This window comes from Dendrobates tinctorius, unplaced genomic scaffold, assembly GCF_039654945.1.
Source record: "Dendrobates tinctorius isolate UK_male_01 unplaced genomic scaffold, ASM3965494v1 ptg000008l, whole genome shotgun sequence".
Taxonomy (NCBI): Eukaryota; Metazoa; Chordata; class Amphibia; order Anura; family Dendrobatidae; genus Dendrobates; species Dendrobates tinctorius.
This window is the reverse complement of record NW_027361676.1, coordinates 7,560,445-7,580,911: the sequence shown is the minus strand read 5'-3', so window position 1 is coordinate 7,580,911 and position 20,467 is coordinate 7,560,445. Positions and strand designations below refer to the sequence as shown.

At 39.8% G+C, this 20,467-nt stretch overlaps 1 protein-coding gene across 2 annotated transcripts in view; it reads left to right on the top strand.

Moving 5' to 3' along the window:
- Nucleotides 1-20,467, top strand: part of LRBA (LPS responsive beige-like anchor protein) — a 920,035-nt gene that overhangs the window by 886,238 nt on the left and 13,330 nt on the right. For both annotated transcript variants that reach the window (XM_073576254.1, XM_073576253.1), the window contains exon 53: nt 20,261-20,362. In XM_073576254.1, coding sequence (XP_073432355.1) covers nt 20,261-20,362 — 102 coding nt within the window. The remainder of the gene's footprint in view (nt 1-20,260; nt 20,363-20,467) is intronic.

The following is a 20,467-nucleotide window of genomic DNA, read 5'->3' as shown; positions in this document are numbered from 1 at the left end:
CAGGGCTTGAGTCAGAGGGTGTTTTTAAAATAAAATATTTGTTTTTCTTTTCTTTTAGCTTACTGGGTTAGGACATCAAGCCCATAAACATCAACCCCATAAACCATTACCCCGATTACCACCGCACCAGTTCAACTGGGAAGAGCTGGGGCGACGGAATCTCTGGACTGGGTGTTTTTTTTGTTTTAAATTGGTGAAACAGGGCTTGAGTCAGAGGGTGTTTTTAAAATAAAATATTTTTTTTTCTTTTCTTTTAGCTTACTGGGTTAGGACATCAAGCCCATAAACATCAACCCCATAAACCACTACCCCGATTACCACCGCACCAGTTCAACTGGGAAAAGCTGGGGCGAGTTGTTGCAATTGGCACATTAAAGTGATGTGCTAATTCTGGGGCTTATATTTTTAGGGTTGGGAAGGTCCCAATAACCAGAGACCTTCCCAGCCTGATAATAGAAGACCGCAGCTGTCTGCTTTACCTTGACTGATTGTCAAAGATAATAGGTTAAATAAAGTTAAACACCCTTTAGTGCTGCATGAAAGGCACTAAAGGGTGCAAGCTTATTATATGTAGAGGGCTTGTGAAATTATATGTCTACAGGATATCTCTCTAATCTACCTCTAGGTCACCTCTGTAGGACACCTCTCTAGCTCACTTTATTAGTTTGGAAACTAGCTTAAAATTACATGGAGAATTACAATATGTAAAACCTGTTTAAAATGCATTGCATACAGATTGCCTGTAATAAGGACACTAAGTGAGTAAAAAATCGCACACTCATCCAGCTTTTCAGGAGCAACAACTGAGTTATTTTTGTACACTAATGTGAGCGAGCCCTTACACTTATAAAGGTGGTCTACAGTATAATAGGAGCTGCCACTTAAAGGGAATCTGTCACAAGGTTTTTGCTACCCCATGTGAGAGCAGCACAATTTAGGAGCAGCAGACACTAATTCCAGTCACTGGGCTGTATATTGTATTTCTGATAGTCAGTGTTTTATTTGCTGCTAATCTACCGATTCTCTAAAGGCTGAGGGTTATAAAATAGGGTTATAAAAAGCTCAGGAATATGGAGGAATACATGACAGCAGGTTTAGTTGTCCTCCACTAACAATCTGCTAATAAAACAGTGATTTTATCAAAACTACAGCAAGTAGCTCTATAAGTGACACATCCCTAGAAACAGGGTCTCTGTCTCTATATTATGCTACTCAGATTAGGTAGCAAAAACCTGGTGACAGATTCCATTAAAAGAGGTTGTACAGACAGAAAAAGATGTCTTTACATTTGTTACACTTCTCATTTTACAAAACTTACAAATATATTTTCATTATAGTTGCTGCCCCAATTTAATTGCTTGTTTCACTGCACTTCCAGGTTTGTTCTGACACAGCTTACCCCCTTTAAAGTGATTATCCAGATGTGCCTAAAAACTAACAGGCAGATACCCATCACCGTCTGAATGGTCACTGACTGCTCCTACCAGCGATTCTGCTGCTCCTTGTTAACAGAGCAGCTCTTCTTCCTTCTGGGATGCTCTGTGTAAGGAGTGTGACTGCTGCCATCATGCTGATTGACGGCCAGCTTCCTGCAGTTAGGCAGTGGTGAGCCAGCTATCGATCAGCATAACATCGGCAGTCACGCCCTATCAACAGATCAGAAAAGAATCCACTCCTGACAGCAGAAGCCTCTGAATCACCGGCCAGAGACCGACTTGTGCCGGAAGAGATCTACACCGGGCACAACAAGCAGGTAGTTGGCAGCTCTCCTGCCTGTTAGTGCATAGTCACATTGTAAAACAAAAGAAAGTCGTAAAAGTCCCGGATAAACCCCTTAAGGGTGTGTGCACACGCTGCGGAATGCTCTGTGGATTTGTCCACGCGGATTTAGTAAAATCCACAGGCAAATGCGCAGGTCAGAAGACCTGCGGTTTATCTGCGATTACCCTGCTGTTTTGCTCTGCGGTTTATCATCTCTACAATGGAGCAGATGGTAAACTGCAGCGGATTCTGCAGAAAGAATTGACATGTCATTTCTTTCTGCGGATTGAAAACCGCAGCAAAACCGCGCGGAAAAATCCGCACCGTCTGCACTGCGGTTTTCGTTTTCCATAGGTTATAATGCTACTGTGCTGCGGTTCTGCAGGGCCAAAACCGCTGCTGATCCGCAGCAGAATCCACAGCGTGTGCACAGACCCTTAGCCTGTCACTAGTCATGTGCTGACATAGAGTGTAATCAGCATTTATGTGTTGGAACTGACCCAAAACTTGAGCAGGCCAGTGCTGATACTTGGGCATCAGAGCAGTTATCTAAAGAAGTACCAATTTGCATTTCCAACACATTTAAGGAACTTTTTATCTGGCTGGACACCATCTTTAACCTCTTCATGACTGATGGTGTTTTTGGTTTTTCGTTTTCGTTTTTTGCTACCCTTCTTCCCAAAGCCATAGTTTTTTTATTTTTATGGTCATGTGAGGGCTTGTTTTTTGCAGGACGAGTTGTACTTTTGAATAACCCAATTTGTTTTAACATATCCTGTCCTGGAAAACGGAAATAAAAAATGAAGAGTGCGGTGAAATTGCAAAAACACTGCAATCCCACACTTGTTTTTTGTTTTGCTTTTTCACTAGGTTCACTAAATGCTAACACTGACCAGCCATTATGATTCTCCAGGTCATTCCGAATTCATAGACACCAAACATGTCTAGGTTATTTTTTATCTAAGTGTTGAAAAAAATTCAAAACTTTATTTAAAAAAAAAAAATTGCGCCATTTTCCAATAACCATAACGTCTCCTTTTTTCGTGATCTGGGATCGGGTGAGGGCTTATTTTTTTCATGCCGAGTAGAGATGGGTGTAAAGACAAAAGGAAAAAAAGGGCCACTGGAAGATACGCCCACCAACAACATTATATATAAAAGTAACAACAACTTTATTGACAAAATGTTAAAACAGTAAAAACACATACATAATCCCCATCCAAATGCATGAATCAACATCAAATAGTCATAAGACCTGTATGAGACAAACCACAGTGTAAATAATGCAGCCCCAAATTAACATCCAAATATAATGTGTCATAAATATACTAATGCAACATTACTGACATGACCTATCACATGAATCTATATAAAGAAATCAATAAAACAGACACATAGCCACATTTGTACTATGAAATATGAATGCTAGAATCAACAGCATGCTCACCAAAAGATAATATATACTGTCCTCATACATGTTAGCAGGGTGTGCAGTGAGACATGTAGCTAAACCCCCTGTCTTCTTTAAGAAAAAGAGGCTGTGAAATTGTAACCTTCTTTTATTGATTGCAGATGTGACAGGAAAGGGTGAAACTATAGGATGCAATAACAGGAGCATTTCAGAATCTATAACTGCACAGAGCATAAAATACAGATAGTCTGCCATACACAGTAACATGAGGTAATACATCGGTACCATGAGGTAATACATAGGTAACATGAGGTAATACATAGCTGATGATTACCTATTTATTTCAACAAACGTTATAAACACAGGATTATAACACCTAGATAGGGCTTACCAACTATGCTTAGAGCAGGCTGTTTATGAAGCATGAAGAACACGAATGGTGTAGTTTCTCCTAAGACACATGGAGGAATAATGGCTGCTGTTCCCCTTACAGTGTCATAAACAAGACTATGATGTAACAGGAACCATCCCACATTACATTGCAAATTAAACTGGAATCTATGCATTAAACGGCCAGCAGGTGGTGCTGTTATCTTACAGTATGAAATATATGAAGGATTAATACACACAAAAATGCAATGTCTGTAATAATCGAAGACAAAAAATGACTAGACCTTCTAGACAGCAATTATATGGCTGGACAGAACAAAATATGTGCAGAGCTATAGAATTACTTGCACAAAAACCTAGTGCTGTTTATAACAGCTAATGCAGACAACCAGACCCAATGTGCCTGCTATAGTCAATGAGGTCCATGTGATCACCCCAGGATCAGACTCTAGGCTGAAATATAAATGGTAGCAGCTCAAAGAAGCGCTGCAAAAATATCCAGCCCAAGTGATCCTGGAAAATGCCAGAAAGAATGGTGATGTGCAGCCATCCTAAATCCATGTGGAGAGGCACCTGGGGGAAGATCAAACAGGTGGAGAAGGAGGGGGAGATACAAAAACCAGTACCCCACGCGTATCGCTGTTATACAAGCAGCTTCATCAGGGGAAGTGATACTGGTGGGCAAAAAAGCTTTGTTAAATACCTTCATTATCAGTGGTCAGCGTGTACAGATGTGCAGGGCAGACTGCAGCACGGCTGGAAGCTGTAAGCAGGAGTATGAAGATACTCAGGGCAGACGTCTCTGTCGAGAGTTACAGTGCGCCTGCACTGCTAGCTAGAAACAGCGCGGCTACTGAAGACAAAAGGACGCATGCGCGGCTCCCGGGAGCTAGCTGAGACATAATGAGGGTCAGAACAGACCAAAATAAGGATGTCAAAATTGGTACCTCATAGAGATCAAGAAGTATAACATACTGACAGCACACATGAGAGGTGCTTAAAGAAAAACTGCAGAAAAGAAAGCAATATAAATAAGAAGTGGCAACAGAAAATAAAGAAAAATTGTCAATTTTTTTTTTAATAGAAAATAGGATAAGTAATAAATGATAAGTGAATGAAAAAAAGGGAAAATAAAAATACAAATATGCAAAATGCTGCTAATGAGAATACCAAAAATACAGGAACCCAATTGTGTGAACCATAGAGTCCATGCTAATAGCATGTTAGAAAAACAATGTGAATAGGTACACATTTAAATTTGACATGTAACATATGAACTGTGCACAAAACACAAGTGCAAGTCCCAGATAGGAACATCAGATAAAAAGGCCTCGCTGTATGGAAGGTCCAGTAAGGCATACTGAACCCAATCAAGAGCATACATAGAGAGAGTAACTCAGACACAGCCGGAGGGCCAAATAAATATCATGACTGGAAAAATAAATTGGAAAACCAATCCAAAAATGTGTACATATATTCACACACAGATCAGTTTCTAATTGGATTCCTCAATATCCAGTCGAAGATCAATTGTGATGGTAAAGAGGATAGTAAATCCATCACAGGAGTCAAACTGGGAGTCCCCAAAAGATGATGAAATCCATATCATACAAAGACCAGGGCTGTTTCCCATAGAATCTGCTACATAATACAGTCTTCAAGGTCCGATAAACAGAGTAGAGATGGGTAAACCTGAACAGTAAAGTTTGGCGTCCATACCGTACACCCACTGTTCGGGCACAGACACCAAACACAGACTTCACCAGGAAGTCCATGTTACTGTTCGGGTTTGGCTGCCCGAACACCGGATGTTTGTCGCGCTGTCATGTGCATGGCAGCGCTGCAAACACCACTTCTGATCGGCGGGGAAATCATCCCCGTCAGTCAGAGAGCGGTGGTTCTCACACTACCAAAAGACAGCGGGAGCGCTTAACTGTGATCGGAGGTATAAAGTTAACCTCCGGTCACTAGTATCAGCTGATGGGACTACTGATCCCATTATCCGACACCTGCAGCCGCTAATTACAGTGAGACCAGGAGCGCCGGATGGTATTCATTATCCTCTCCTGTGCTGTAAATAAATAAACAAAAAAACCCGGCTTGTCTGCTTTTAGCAAGGCTAGTTGTCAAGAATGGGGGTAACCCCATGCCGTTTTGTTTATTAAATTATTCAAATAATTTAAAAAAACAGCTTTCGGACCCCTCTATTCTTGATAACTAACCTTGCTGAGGGTTGCAGCCCCCAGCTGTGAGTTTTGTCTGGCTTGTCTGTCTTAGCAAAAATGCAGGGGAACCCATGTCGGTTTTTTTTAATTATTTACCGAGCAGAAGCAGCTAATGAATACTCCCATCCCCCGCTTCTGCTCTCACTATAATTAGCAGCAGCAGGTGTTGGATGATCGGTCTCCCTCTTACCAAACTTTCTCCTCTCCAATCCATCTTGAATGCGGCAGCCAGGGTCATATTTCTGTCCAGCCGCTTCACCGATGCCTCCATCTTGTGCCAGTCATTACACTGGCTACCTATTCGCTACAGGGTCCAGTATAAACTCATCTCTCTCACCCACAAAGCTCTCCACTGTTCTGCACCGCCTTATATCTCCTCTCTCGTCTCTGTCTATCGCCCTACACGTGCCCTCCGTTCTACAAATGACCTAAGACTAACATCCCCCCGTAATCCGAACCTCGCACCTCCGTCTCCAAGACTTCTCTCGTGCTGCTCCAGCTCTCTGGAATGCACTTCCCCAGACGATCAGACTGATACCTAGCCCTGACCTATTCAAGCGCGCTTTGAAAACCCATCTCTTCAAACAAGCCTACCACATCAACTACTCAGCAAGCTAACTTTGCCCTGTTCCCTCCTTCCAAATATTATTCTGAATCTGCACCCTACTATTCATCTGTCTCCACACCCTTCATGCACATGATAACTGCACTTGATACTTGTCTATTGCACTTAAACACACGGGCTGATGACCGGATCATGCAGCTTTATATGAAAATCCCTATCATAATTGCCAGACCTGAATTAACAAGCATTTCTCACCTACTGTGTCCCCCCATTTCCTTGTAGATTGTAAGCTTGCGAGCAGGGACCTCACTCCTAATGTCACTGTTTGAATTGTCTTAACTTGTATTGAATTTATTGTCTGTACATGTCCCCGCTTAATTGTAAAGTGCTGTGGAATATGTTGGCGCTATATAAATAAAAATTATTATTATTATTATTATTATTATGGGATCAGTAGTCCCATCAGCTGACACCAGTGACCGAGGTAAACTTTATACCTCCGATCACAGCTGAGCTCTCCCGCTGTCTTTTGACAGCGTGGGAGCCACGGCTCTCTGATCGGCAGGGATGATTTCCCCGCCGATCAGAAGCAATGTTTGCAGCTGCCACGCACATCACAGCGCAGCAAACACTGGAAATTCGGGCCCCCCATTCAAGTGAATGGGGTCCGGATACTGTTCTGGTACCCGAACCCAAACTTTTTATAACTGTTCGGCCTGACCCGAACATCCAGGTGTCCGCCCATCTCTAGTGCTGAGCTGACGTTTTTAAGGATACCATTTTGGTGCAGATACGATCTTTTGATCCCCCATTATTGCCTTTTAATGCAATTTCGAGGCAATCAAAAAAAGTAATTCTGGTGTTTTGACTTTTTTCTCATTACGCCATTTAGCGCTCAGGTTAAACCTTTTTCTATTTATTGGTAGACCTGGCGATTCTGAATGCGGCAATACCAAATATGTGTATGTTTGATTTTTTATTTTATTTTGAAAGGTGGGTGATTTGAACTTTTATATATATATATATTTTTTTATATTTTTAAAAACATTTTTTTCACTTTTGGCATGCTTCCAATAGTCTCCATGGGAGACTAGAAGTTGACATAACCCAATCGGCTCTGCTACATACAGGTGATGATCAGATTGCCTGCATGTAGCAGAATTGCTGACTTGCTATGAGCGCCAACCACCGGGTGACGCTCGTAGCAATCCGCCAGTGAAACCATAGAGTTCTCCAGGAGACCTCTGGTTGTCATGCCAACCCATTGGTGACCCGTGATCACGTGACTTGGGTCACCGATGGGTGGATTTCCGGCGTGATGGTTGGAAATGCATGATAAATGCTGCTGTCAGCGTTTGACAGCGGCATTTAATGGGTCAACAGTCGCTGAAGGTTCACGACTCCTCCCACGGCTCTTAGCGGCACATGTTAGCTGTTCAAAACAGCTGCCGGGAAAGCTGCGGGCTCATTGCTGGAGACCGCAGCAAACGGGGGAGCCTCCATAAGGGCACCATAATTATTGTCCAGGTTAATCACAGAACCCAGTAAATCCCCTCAAATTTAATTGTCGTTTTCACCAGGACTGCAAACCATTAGGTACGAACTATACTATAGCACAGCATAGTGCCATGCACGTACGTTCCAGCATATTACTGTATACAAGTAATTCTATAGATGAGTAAGAACTACTTCAGTCCCGATAATGATCGTACCCAGAAAATTTTGCTTGGAATGCATTTTTCACATGTTAAGGCATCATCCTATGTTCTTTGTCAGTTTTATAAAGTGTTACACTTTTTATGTTTTTTTCTGGAGTTGTGTGCGCAAATAAAAACAAAGAATGCAGGGACAATAAAACTACGGAATAAGAAGATGATGTCAGGTTAGCTTTTTTGTGTCAACTCCAAATGCTCTCTTAATGGAACGGTGGGAATATAAGGCAGGAGAGGTGTGCGAAAGATGAATAGGAGACGTAACGTGAACTTAGCAAGAAAATTTCTTTGAGTCATTATCAAATTGTTCTATCATACAGGAATCCGCTTGAAAAGGTGTTAAGATTATGGTGATATTCAAGACTTTCCCAGGTGACCGTATAGAATCTGAGGTATGTCAGGATAGAAGTGTAGCCAATCATATATTTGGCTGACAGCTATGTATCAACCTCCATATACATGCACACTACACCTCGGCCAAGATGGCATGTTGTTCTGTGTGGGGTAAGGGGAGTAAGCTGGTCCAGAAACACCTTTCACAAAACACCATAAAGAGAAAAAGGTCCTCCAAAGATACTTGATAAAAAGGTACCATATATATTTTACTAATAATGCAAAAAATAAAGAGAGACGGTTAACCATACAGAAACTGGACAGTAGCTTGACACTGGATGAACATGGGATATAAGTGGCTGCTGCATGAATCAAAATAAGTACAACACATGACAAAGCATGCAAATTTGTACATGATAGTTACAAAACATTATATAAAGTGCGAGTGCAACAATGGAGTAGAAAAAATTGTTCACATATTCCACACTGCTAAAGGTATATGATATGTGTAAAAAATTACTAAATATGCTGGTATAATGATAGAATAATTACATATTTATAACTAAAATAGTTAATTGTTAATACCCATATACTCCAAATTAGTCATGTGTTTCACAAGGAAGGATTAATGTGTAATATAGTTTCAATAAACACAATTAACATGCAAGCATCAGCATTTGATTAATTTTTATAAAGGGCCTTTGTTCCCTGTGAGAGGATCAACTATGGAAAGACCAGCAATGTTTGCATGTTAATTGTGTTTACTGAAACTACATTACGCATTAATCCTTCCTTGTGCATTTGCACACAACAAGCTGTGTGAAACACATGAGTAATTTGGAGTATATGGGTATTAATAACTATTTTAGTTATAAATATGTAATTATTCTATCATTATACCAGCACATTTAGTAATTTTTCACATGTATCCTGTACCTTTAGCTGTGTGGAATATGTGACCAATTTTTTCTACTCCATTGTTGCACTCGCACTTTATATAATGTTTTGTAACTATCGTACAAATTTGCATGCTTTGTCATGTGTTGTACTTATTTTGATTCATGCAGCAGCCACCTACGGTATATCCCATGTTCATCCAGTGTCAAGCTACAGTCCACTTTCTGTATGGTTAACAGTCTTTTTATTTTTTGCATTATTAATAAAATATATACCTTTTTATCAAGTGTCTTTGGAGGACCTTTTTCTCTTTATGGTGTTTTGTGCTTGGTTTCACGGTCCTCCGTGTTATAACCTCTTTGCATTGTGGATATCAGAAACACCTTTCAGCCTACATTGTCTGAGGACCGCACGATCGTTCATGAAATCAAATTGCCTGAATCCTCTGCTGTTGGGAGGACAATATTATATGACAGATGGGTTAAGACAACATTATTCTAATTTGCATAGTCTTTTTATGAAAACTTGTAGATTGAAGAGAGGTTACGTTAGGGATACTATAACAGGTATGGGTAAGTCTCCCAATGCAATGTGGTCAAACCATTGCTTCTTCCTGTCTCCTGATTAATCTTGGTAAATATGCTCCTCACACAACACAAGTTTCCCAAATCTTTTTCTGTATTGCAGCTAATACTTATTCATGCACAGAATAATTGTTCATGAAATGCTAAAATGAGTGAGCTGATGGATACACCTGTTTTTGTAGAATAATTTGGTCTCTAAAGATGTCTGGTATAAATGTAGTAGTATGTTTAGAAGTTTTCATTTTTCTGAATATTTACTTTATGTAAGCCATCCATAATCCCATAAAGGTTGCATTGGCACATATCAGCTGCACTGAAAGATCACAGGGTCCATTGGACTTGGAGGGTCCATAGTGATCTGTAAACGAGAGTTAGATGGGTTCCCATTGTGATGTTCCTCAGGAGCTCATGTAGATCTGGACATCAGTAATAACCAATAGGATAAAGCTGCCGATAGAGCCAACAGCTAGCACTTCAGACTCCCCATAAACCTGGCATGTGCAGGTAACCTTCTACCACACATATCAGTTAATGCTCATCTACTGGGATAAAGGGATGGGATCCTTCTTTCTCCTAATGGTAGATAGAGCAGCAAAGCTGACCCACCCATTAGATTGTAGGACAATTTTTTTTTATTTGGAGAAACTTTAATGTGTGTTTCTGGTTTACCCTTCCTTGTTTTGGTCATAATTCACAAATATTAAATAGTGTGATATTTGTTTTCTTAACTAGAAGAAAATATCATTGAGGATCATTGTCAAGTGGACCGAGAGGGAACATATGTAGGAGGATTACAGCTGAAAATATTTTTTCATTTCATTTTCATTAGAAAATATGACGGATCTTAGATCTGTTTGAGGAATTATGCCCCAATTATCAAGACAAATGGTAAAAATGAAGAACTAGAGATTGGCTTTTCACAAGGGTGTGAAACTACCATAGTTTTCTAAAGCATAAGATGTATTGAGGAAGCTTCAGCTTCTACATTTCAGGTATTCTTAATCTCATCTGGCCGTTTCGTCTTCCTTAAAGATCCCTATAAAAAAGCAGTATAATCCTTTATGTCCCACTTTGGGATTTGCATCATGGCTCATAAACCTGTTTAAGGGTCAAAGACTCTATGTAGCTTTGAAGTTACCGGGTTAGATTTTGTCCTTCTAAGCCGGTTTTGCTAGAACCATTTTAGAAATGCTTTAAGTGGCGCCCCTTAAACCAGCAGTGAGATAAAACGTTACTCACATGCTACAGAGAACCATGACAATCTTCTGGAGCTGCATCAGTCTCAAATCTTTTAAGGAGATCTGTTCTGCTTTACAATCAGCTCTTAAAAAAGAACTTGAGCCTTGGAGGAAAGCGCCCCCTGAACTAACCAATGTGGCCCCTTTTATGCACCGGCTTTTCTATCTATGGATGTGGTAGTGAATCTTGTGGATGCTTAGGTGTTATATGTTTTATGTCATGCTACCTAACTACTTGTATATCCTGGATTTTAATAGTGTCAGCTAATCAGAAGTGGCTTTTTCATTAGCAGCACTTTGTACACTGCTTGACAGAGGCAGGAGTTGACCGTTATACTTGCATTTACTTCCCTAATATACCTGAACAATGTTTATTGCTTGTTACTGACAATTTCATTCAACATCATCGCAGTTTTATTCATTGTATTGATTATAAATTGAAGGCACAATTGTGGTAAAATGTCATTTTTACTTAATATGTATGCAATGTTATCTGAATGTCTGGATATACTATAATTGTTTATCTGGCAGCATAATGACTCATTCAGCGCAAAGGGCGAATATTAAAAAAAAAAAAAAAAAAAACAGTTCAGGTTTCAAGGATATAATTTCTGACGTATATTATCAAAATTGTGAAGCTTTTCTGATCTCTGGAGGCTAGGTCAATCAAATTACCATGCATGAGTAAGCAGCTACCCTCCGCCTTGTTCATGGTGAATTCATGTTGTATAGACCCCTAAAAATTAACTTTTACACTTTATACTTAAAAATGGTGCTAAAGATAGATATGAGCCAACAGGGAAAACGCCGCACACAGCATTGACCTTAGCCACTGAGGTACATTGAAGCCCTTGACTCTGGATCCCCTGATGAACCCTTACATCTTGAAAGGGGAAGCGCGTCGGGAACAAGAGGGGACTACCACATGTTTATGGTATCATTAGATATGGCAATTTGAATTAAAGCCTGTCATTATACCAGTACTATTGTCTATTATAGTTTATTCAGTTAGGCACATGTCTGAATCCTTGAGAAAAGGGGTTTACCTCTCAGATATGTGTAGTTTCCCATAACAACCTACCTAGGTTATGTAATCGTCCATGCATCTGTTCAAGATGAGTCTGTTTTTTAGCCACACTATAGAGGACACGAGCCAACGCCTTGATATTTATGCTACTGTGCACTCTGGCCCTACCTTATCTATATAGGAGATGTATAGCATCCCTGTATCATTAGACTTTGAGATATTTAGAACTATAGACTTACTCCCCCATGAGACTATCCTGTCTCCCCATTAAGGGTATGTTGACAGTTTTTCTTTGTGTGTGTTTTTCTATGTTTAATATGTCAAGGGTGCATTAGGACCTTCAGGGCTACCGACATTGAGCGGGGCTGCCATCACGTCAACAACTGGGGTGCCAACCTCCTCTGACACGTATGGTGACTTTCAGGGCAGAGACTACTCTATATCTCCACTTTGGGTCATTACACAATCCTTTTCCCTGTTGGCCCACATCTGTCTTTAGCACCATTTTTAAGTATAATTTGTAATTTCTTACTTTTAGTATATCAATAAAAGTTAATTTTTAGGGGTCTATATTGCTTTTTTGGTTCTAAATGTTATTGAGACCCTATTGATTTATTCCTACAGTTGTGGCCAAAAGTATTGACACCCCTGCAATTTTGTCAGATAATACTCAGTTTCTTCCTGAAAATGATTGCAAACACAAATTCTTTGGTATTATTATCTTCATTTAATTTGTCTTAAATGAAAAAACACAAAAAGAATTGTCCTAAAGCCAAATTGGATATAATTCCACACCAAACATAAAAAAGAGGGTGGACAAAAGTATTGACACTGTTCGAAAAATCATGTGATGCTTCTCTAATTTGTGTAATTAACTGCACCTGTAACTTACCTGTGGCACCTAACAGGTGTTGGCAATAACTAAATCACACTTGCAGCCAGTTGACATGGATTAAAGTTGACTCAACCTCTGTCCTGTGTCCTTGTGTGTACCACATTGAGCATGGAGAAAAGAAAGAAGACCAAAGAACTGTCTGAGGACTTGAGAAACCAAATTGTGAGGAAGCATGAGCAATCTCAAGGCTACAAGTCCATCTCCAAAGACCTGAATGTTCCTGTGTCTACCGTGCGCAGTGTCATCAAGAAGTTTAAAGCCCATGGCACTGTGGCTAACCTCCCTAGATGTGGACAAAAAGAAAAATTGACAAGAGATTTCAACGCAAGATTGTGCGGATGTTGGATAAAGAACCTCGACTAACATCCAAACAAGTTCAAGCTGCCCTGCAGTTCGAGGGTACAACAGTGTCAACCCGTACTATCCGTCAGCGGCTGAATGAAAAGGGACTGTATGGTAGGAGACCCAGGAAGACCCCACTTCTTACCCCGAGACATAAAAAAGCCAGGCAGGAGTTTGCCAAAACTTACCTGAAAAAGCCTAAAACGTTTTGGAAGAATGTTCTCTGGTCAGATGAGACAAAAGTAGAGCTTTTTGGGCAAAGGCATCAACATAGAGTTTACAGGAGAAAAAAAAAGGCATTCAAAGAAAAACACGGTCCCTACAGTCAAACATGGCGGAGGTTCCCTGATGTTTTGGGGTTCCTTTGCTGCCTCTGGCACTGGACTGCTTGACCGTGTGCATGGCATTATGAAGTCTGAAGACTACCAACAAATTTTGCAGCATAATGTAGGGCCCAGTGTGAGAAAGCTGGGTCTACCTCAGAGGTCATGGGTCTTCCAGCAGGACAATAACCCAAAACACACTTCAAAAAGCACTAGAAAATGGTTTGAGAGAAAGCACTGGAGACTCCTAAGGGGGCCAGCAATGAGTCCAGACCTGAATCCCATAGAACACCTGTGGAGAGATCTAAAAATGGCAGTTTGGAGAAGGCACCCTTCTAATATCAGGGGCCTGGAGCAGTTTGCCAAAGAAGAATGGTCTAAAATTCCAGCAGAGCATTGTAAGAAACTCATTGATGGTTATCGGAAACGGTTGGTCGCAGTTATTTTGGCTAAAGGTTGTGCAACCAAGTATTAGGCTGAGGGTGCCAGTACTTTTGTCTAGCCCATTTTTGGAGTTTTGTGTGAAATGATCAATGTTTTGCTTTTTGCTTCATTCTCTTTTGTTTTGTTTTTTTTTCATTTAAGACAAATTAAATAAAGATAATAGCAAAGAATTTGTGTTTGCACTCATTTTCAGGAAGAAACTGAGTATTATCTGACAGAATTGCAGGGGTGTCAATACTTTTGGCCACAACTGTATAAGGTTTTGAACTCATGTTGAGTCTTCTTCTCTATGCCTCTTATTAGACAGAAATGTGCTAGGACGCTGTGTGTATAATAACTTAAAGGGGTTGTGCGACGATTGAGTATTAATACTCTTCAAGGGAATGCATGGTCTCTGCTAACGTCCATTTTTGTAAGTAGGTGAATTCTCCATAAAATTACAATTCTGAGCATCTTTTTTTTTAGAACTTTTTGTTATCCAGTTCCTCTGTTGTTCTTCCTAGAAATGTATGACTAAATTGACAGCTGGGTGTTGCCATTTCCACAGCACAAGGGGTGTGGCCTTACATTCTAATAATGTCAGCACTGATTGGACAGCCTTGGACTTTGTAGGGACACTTCACCAGCTGATCAGTTAATTCATATGATGGGAGAAACACAATGTAAAGTTCTATAAGGGATAATCCAGAATTTTTATTTTTTACAAGAAATACATTTATTTAATAAAATTGATATTTCAAGGGAGATGACAGATGCTTAAAAATGTTCTGTGTGTAGATGTCTGTGTTTTTCATATTATGACGCCTCCTATTTTGCTTAATTTAGCCTAAAATATAATCGTGCGGCAAAATTGTGCTAATTATTTTGGCTTATCTATTCAACCTGTTTATGAGTGGGATATGTGAGCCGTGTTATGTACTGGCCCCCAGTATGTCAGCTAGACGATTGAAATGAAACAGAATGTGGATTCTAGATGATTCCCCGCAGGTTACTTTAAATGTTGAGTGACATGCGGACACCATCTATATGGCTTACGGTTTACATATTATTTTCTTGTTTATGAACTGTAAAATCTGCAAATACCTGAAGACAGGAGAGCGCCAGCCTCTGCCTATACACGGTACTGGGCTGTGTTTCCCCTCAATCCTTGCCCTCCTAGGATCCTTTAGCCTTTTCGGGATAAGTAATATTCCAGCTGAGAAATTTATGAAGTCACATACACATTTAATTAAGAACTTGAATTACACAGTTAGACTAGATTCTCCTGGAGTGTTTATGGTGATAGGTATTATTTTATTGTAGCTCAGTGTGGTGCACTATGTTTTATGGTGTGCTTTTTTGGCAGCAAACACTAAGCTTTGATATAAAATGGCAAAAATGTTTCTTTTTCACTGGATGCACAACTAGCACAGAGATTTATATTTGCAGCCCTGTGTCATAATCTTCTTGATTTATTGTTATGCTTTCTTTTAAAATTACCGTACTCCCATCTTTTTCTGGGGAAAGCATACCCGCTCAGTTGCAGAATTTTTTCTTATTTTTTTACGCTAGAATCTGTAAATGTCTTTTGTGACTAGTAGTCTTTTTACTCTTTTTGCTGCCCATTAATACTAGTTCACTTTAAAATCCTCAGTTGGAGATAGGGACTGATGTGAGTGGTGATTGTCTCTGTACTGCACTGCGGTATATTTTGGTGCTATATGAGCAGTAGGAATAAGGGCCCCGTCACACACAGCGACGCACCAGTGATCCCGACAACGATATTACCTTGTCAGGATCACTGGTGTGTCGCTACATGATCGCTGGTGAGCTGCCAAACAGGCAGCTTCACCAGCGATCAGCACCAGCGACAGGAGGGTAACAAGAGACGCATGTTGCTTAGTTACCCACTGTGTACCTTAGAAACTGCTGCTGCGCTGCTTAGAAACCCGACGTTTACCTTAGTTACCAGCGCGCTGATCGCTGGTCTCCCGCCTGTCACACGCAACGATGCATGCTGGCCAGCGGGAGATCAGCGATCAAAAAAATGTCCTGGCCATTCCAGGACGATCAGCGATAACCGGCGGGGGGGGCCGGTTGCTGAGAAGTGTCACACACCGCGATCTCGCTGGTGAGATCACTGTTGCGTCACAAAACTTGTGACTCAGCAGCGATCTCGCTAGCGAGATCGCTATATGTGACGGAGGCTTAAATATAAAGCTTTTTCCTTGTCTGTCTTGTAGCATGTTTATAACCTCCATTGATTGTAAAGTCCTAGGGAATGTGTTGGCACTCTATGTGCTATACTTGCCCATTGCGTGTCTTCTATAGTCCCACACATTCCTATTTGCTGGTTGTACTCAGTTGTAAAAAATAAACTATTTTCCTATCAGCTCATGAGTCCTTTTCAGTGGAAATTTGTGTGGGCCACTTTCATTTTATGGCTTGTTTGCTGAGCAGACCCCCTCCTCTAGAAAGTAGGTATTAGCACTTCTGCATTATTCAGAGGGGGATTTAGGTACATGAACATATTTAAAATCATGGGAGGTAATAAAAACACTGTACCGCTAAGAAAAAGCCAAAATTGTGACCGAGGCAGAAAGAAGCTGCTACATGAGGCAGCAGGATCAGGAAATGTAATGTTTAAAATGGTTAGTGCCAAATGATGTAAAATGTCGTAAACCTGATCTTTGTATTTGTTAAAGTTGTTTTTTATGTTGGTGTATACAGATAGATACTGAAGATGGTAAAATATTTTCCTCTACGTTTATATCCTACTAGGAGACAAATCTCTTATTTAGTAAAACATTTGGATTAGAAATATACTTGAAAAAAATAGACATTTTAAAGATTTTAATATATATTAAGAAGCTATTAAACAGGACAAACTTTGTGCAAAGTAGTGGACTGAACATAAGGTGATTTTATGAAAGTAGCGAAAAATGGACAAAACATAACTCTAGAACTTTGTACTTATCAGCGCTTACAGCATACGGTATATTATTCTTTTTTGTTTTTACTTGTGTAATTCATTGACTGTTTCATGTTTCATTTTATCATAAAGAGAAACCAGTAAGTCACCTAATTGAATTCAGTAAATGAATATCGTTTTCAAATAAATCATCAATCTAGTTTTTTTTGGTATAGAAATATATAACCATTCCTCAACAATAATATTGCAACACCAGTAAGGAATACACTTGGCACACATCATTGGTATGGTATCTGCTGCAGGCAACTCCCTTTGTACAGTAATTGCCAACCAATGACATCCCTGAAGTTGTCGTGTTGAAAAACTAACAGCTCAATGTTACATTGATTTGGTGGTGAAATCAGTGGTACGACCATTTCTCCAAAGCGTCCCAGTCACTTTTTGAAAATGACTTATTCAGGCCACATGTTGCTCATGCTACCTTGGCCTATGTAGAGTCTTTGGACTTGTCCCAAATCTGCTCAATGGAAGACGTAATTGATCCACAATTATAAAGAGAGTTGCCAGCAGCGAATCTTGATGACTTGTGTGCCCAGGTGCATTCAGAGTATCGGAACATTCCTCAGACAACCATTAATAACCTTATTGGTAGCATGTCAAGACATGCAAGTGCATATATTTCTGCACATGATGCCCTACCACCTGTAATGACAGACACTTTAAAAAAGGGATGGATGCTTTTTTTTTTACAACAAACAACAATGTGGGTTATAAATATTCTAGTGAAAGAGAGTGTATAACTTGTGGCGAAAGGTTGGACTTCATGACACTGTCTTTTTTTCAACTTGTATAACTATGTAACTAAATATGTCAATTTTAACTTTGCACAAAACCAAAAGAAGAAGTTTAGTCTGCTGAAAGCTATTGCTATATTCTGCTACACATAAATGTATTAGAGCATCAAATGATGAAAAACGACACTGTTAAGGCATTTATTACTCCCATCTGTTTCTCTTTTTCTGTATGTAATATTGATTGGATCGGCTGATGATGGTGCTTGGTAGTCTCCTAATCATCCCTGAATGTTAGAGGAATTGGGCACGTTGGGTTTCAACATGCTAGATATTTTGTTTTTATGGTAGAGAATTAATCGCCAGAAAGTCTTAAATAAAAACATCTCTGTTGAAACAATTAGCACAGTTGTTTTTTTAATGTATTTTAGCAACAAAAAGTGCTCTGTCTTCAGAGTGAGGGATTTTGTTAATCATCTATTGCATGTACAATATGAATACCACCAAAACCTGAAAGGCTTTCGTTTTTCCAATGCTCTTAGCTGTCCTGAAATACATTTCTTCCTTCCAGAAAAGAATGAAATATTACCGATTGGTACTTTTTATGCCTTTGCTTCTATATGTGATTTTTTTTAATTGATAGATCTGTGATGCACACTTCTTTTGTTATGATTTATGATGTTGGTTATTATTTGCTGTGCCTCATTGCCTTTCAATTTGTTAAGTTGTACACGTCTGTCTTCCTAAGTATTTCAAAACTTCTGCTTACGAGTGACAAACACCTCACTTTTTCTATAAGCCGATAGCCTGCATTTTCTTTTGTGTATGAGAGTTGTCTTTTTCAATTACACTGTCACACATTCTAAGGTCAAGATAAAGAACCTCTTGATCTTGCTCAAACTACTCACATGCCAGTGGTATAATTTAAAGAAAAAAAAATGGCCCCCACCCCTCCCCCTTTCCTTTTGCAGGTTTTGGTACATGAAAAGAAAAAACCCATGTGCAAAGCATTATTGGACTTCTAAGCTGTCTGTCTGTGGCGACTGTTACCTCTCTCCCTCTTTCATTATTGTGTTTTCCTTCCTCCAAACTCACAAGCAAGTTACTTCTTGCTCCAAACACAATAACGAGCTATTATGCATAGCTATGCATATATAATTACCATCATCATTTTTTTCCTAAAGATAATGCAGATATCTATATTCTTATAATCTTAAAAGAAAAATACTTAATTTTTAGATATTTGCTTAATTGATTTCTATATTCAGTTAAATCAGATCTCATACTTTGCACTGACGAGAGCCAACAGCTCGAAACACCGTGTCTGCAAATTGAGATTCTGATTTGGCTTGTATCCTAAGTCATACTACAAGACTCGTTAAAGGGTTGATTGTGACTTGTAGGATCGCTACTACCAATAGGTGGCGCTGTAGAGTAAAAGTCCTCTTTCTTTCTGAAGAGGCAATTTGCATATTATTTTCCCAGAGGAGCATTGCACGGCGAATAAGTCTCCTTACCTTGACAAGCCACAGCTGGCATGTCACTCTCCGCAAGGAGAAACCTTACTTCTTAGACCCTAGTCCAGAGCCTCTCACCTTGCCAAATCAGATCTCATACTTTGCACTGACGAGAGCCAACAGCTCGAAACACCGTGTCTGCAAATTGAGATTCTGATTTGGCTTGTATCCTAAGTCATACTACAAGACTCGTTAAAGGGTTGATTGTGACTTGTAGGATCGCTACTACCAATAGGTGGCGCTGTAGAGTAAAAGTCCTCTTTCTTTCTGAAGAGGCAATTTGCATATTATATTCAGTTAGGAGCTAGAAATGAATTCCGGTACATATGGTGATGCTGAGGAAATGTAGATAACATTGAATAAATTGTAGTAAAGAGACACAAAGGAATTCCTCTTCAATGCAGAATATTTCTTACTTTGCTTCTTGGGGTAAATGGAAAGATTCTACATATGTATTTAGAGGCCAAATCAAGGTCTAATAAAACCCAAATGGAATATACAGCCAAACGTACGTAGGGGTGTTTGGGGGAGATGGCTCACTTGGTTATGACCAGTTACAGGAAAAGTTCAGTTTGTTTGCTGTCCGTGTGCGCATCAGTCACAGATAGAACAGTACACAGACAGAACTATGTACTGGTGTCCGGGTAGGAAAAAATAATTACGTGCGCTAGTCTGTTTCGATTTACAGACCAGGCTACTGTATGTAAATAGCAACAATCTTTCGCACGCATCCGCTATGTGGCCAAGTGTTCAGAGCCATCCATGCCTGCAAAGTTCAGTGCTCTTCTTATCTAGTCTTAGACACCGGTTGATAGTTCAGTCCTTTAGTGTACAGCTATACAATGTATATCTCCATGATCCATACACTCATGCAAGTTTTGTTTTTTCCTGTAGATGAGTTTGCTACTCCTCGTGCAATCCTGACTGGCCACGATTGTGAGATTACCTGTGCTGCCGTTTGTGCAGAACTTGGCCTGGTGATAAGTGGTTCCAAGGGTAAGTATAAGCTCATTTCCATTATAGGCACTTGAATGAGATCATAGTACCATTACATGTATTTTTTGTAAATCCAATGTGGGTTAGAAAGTGGTTTTTTTGGTT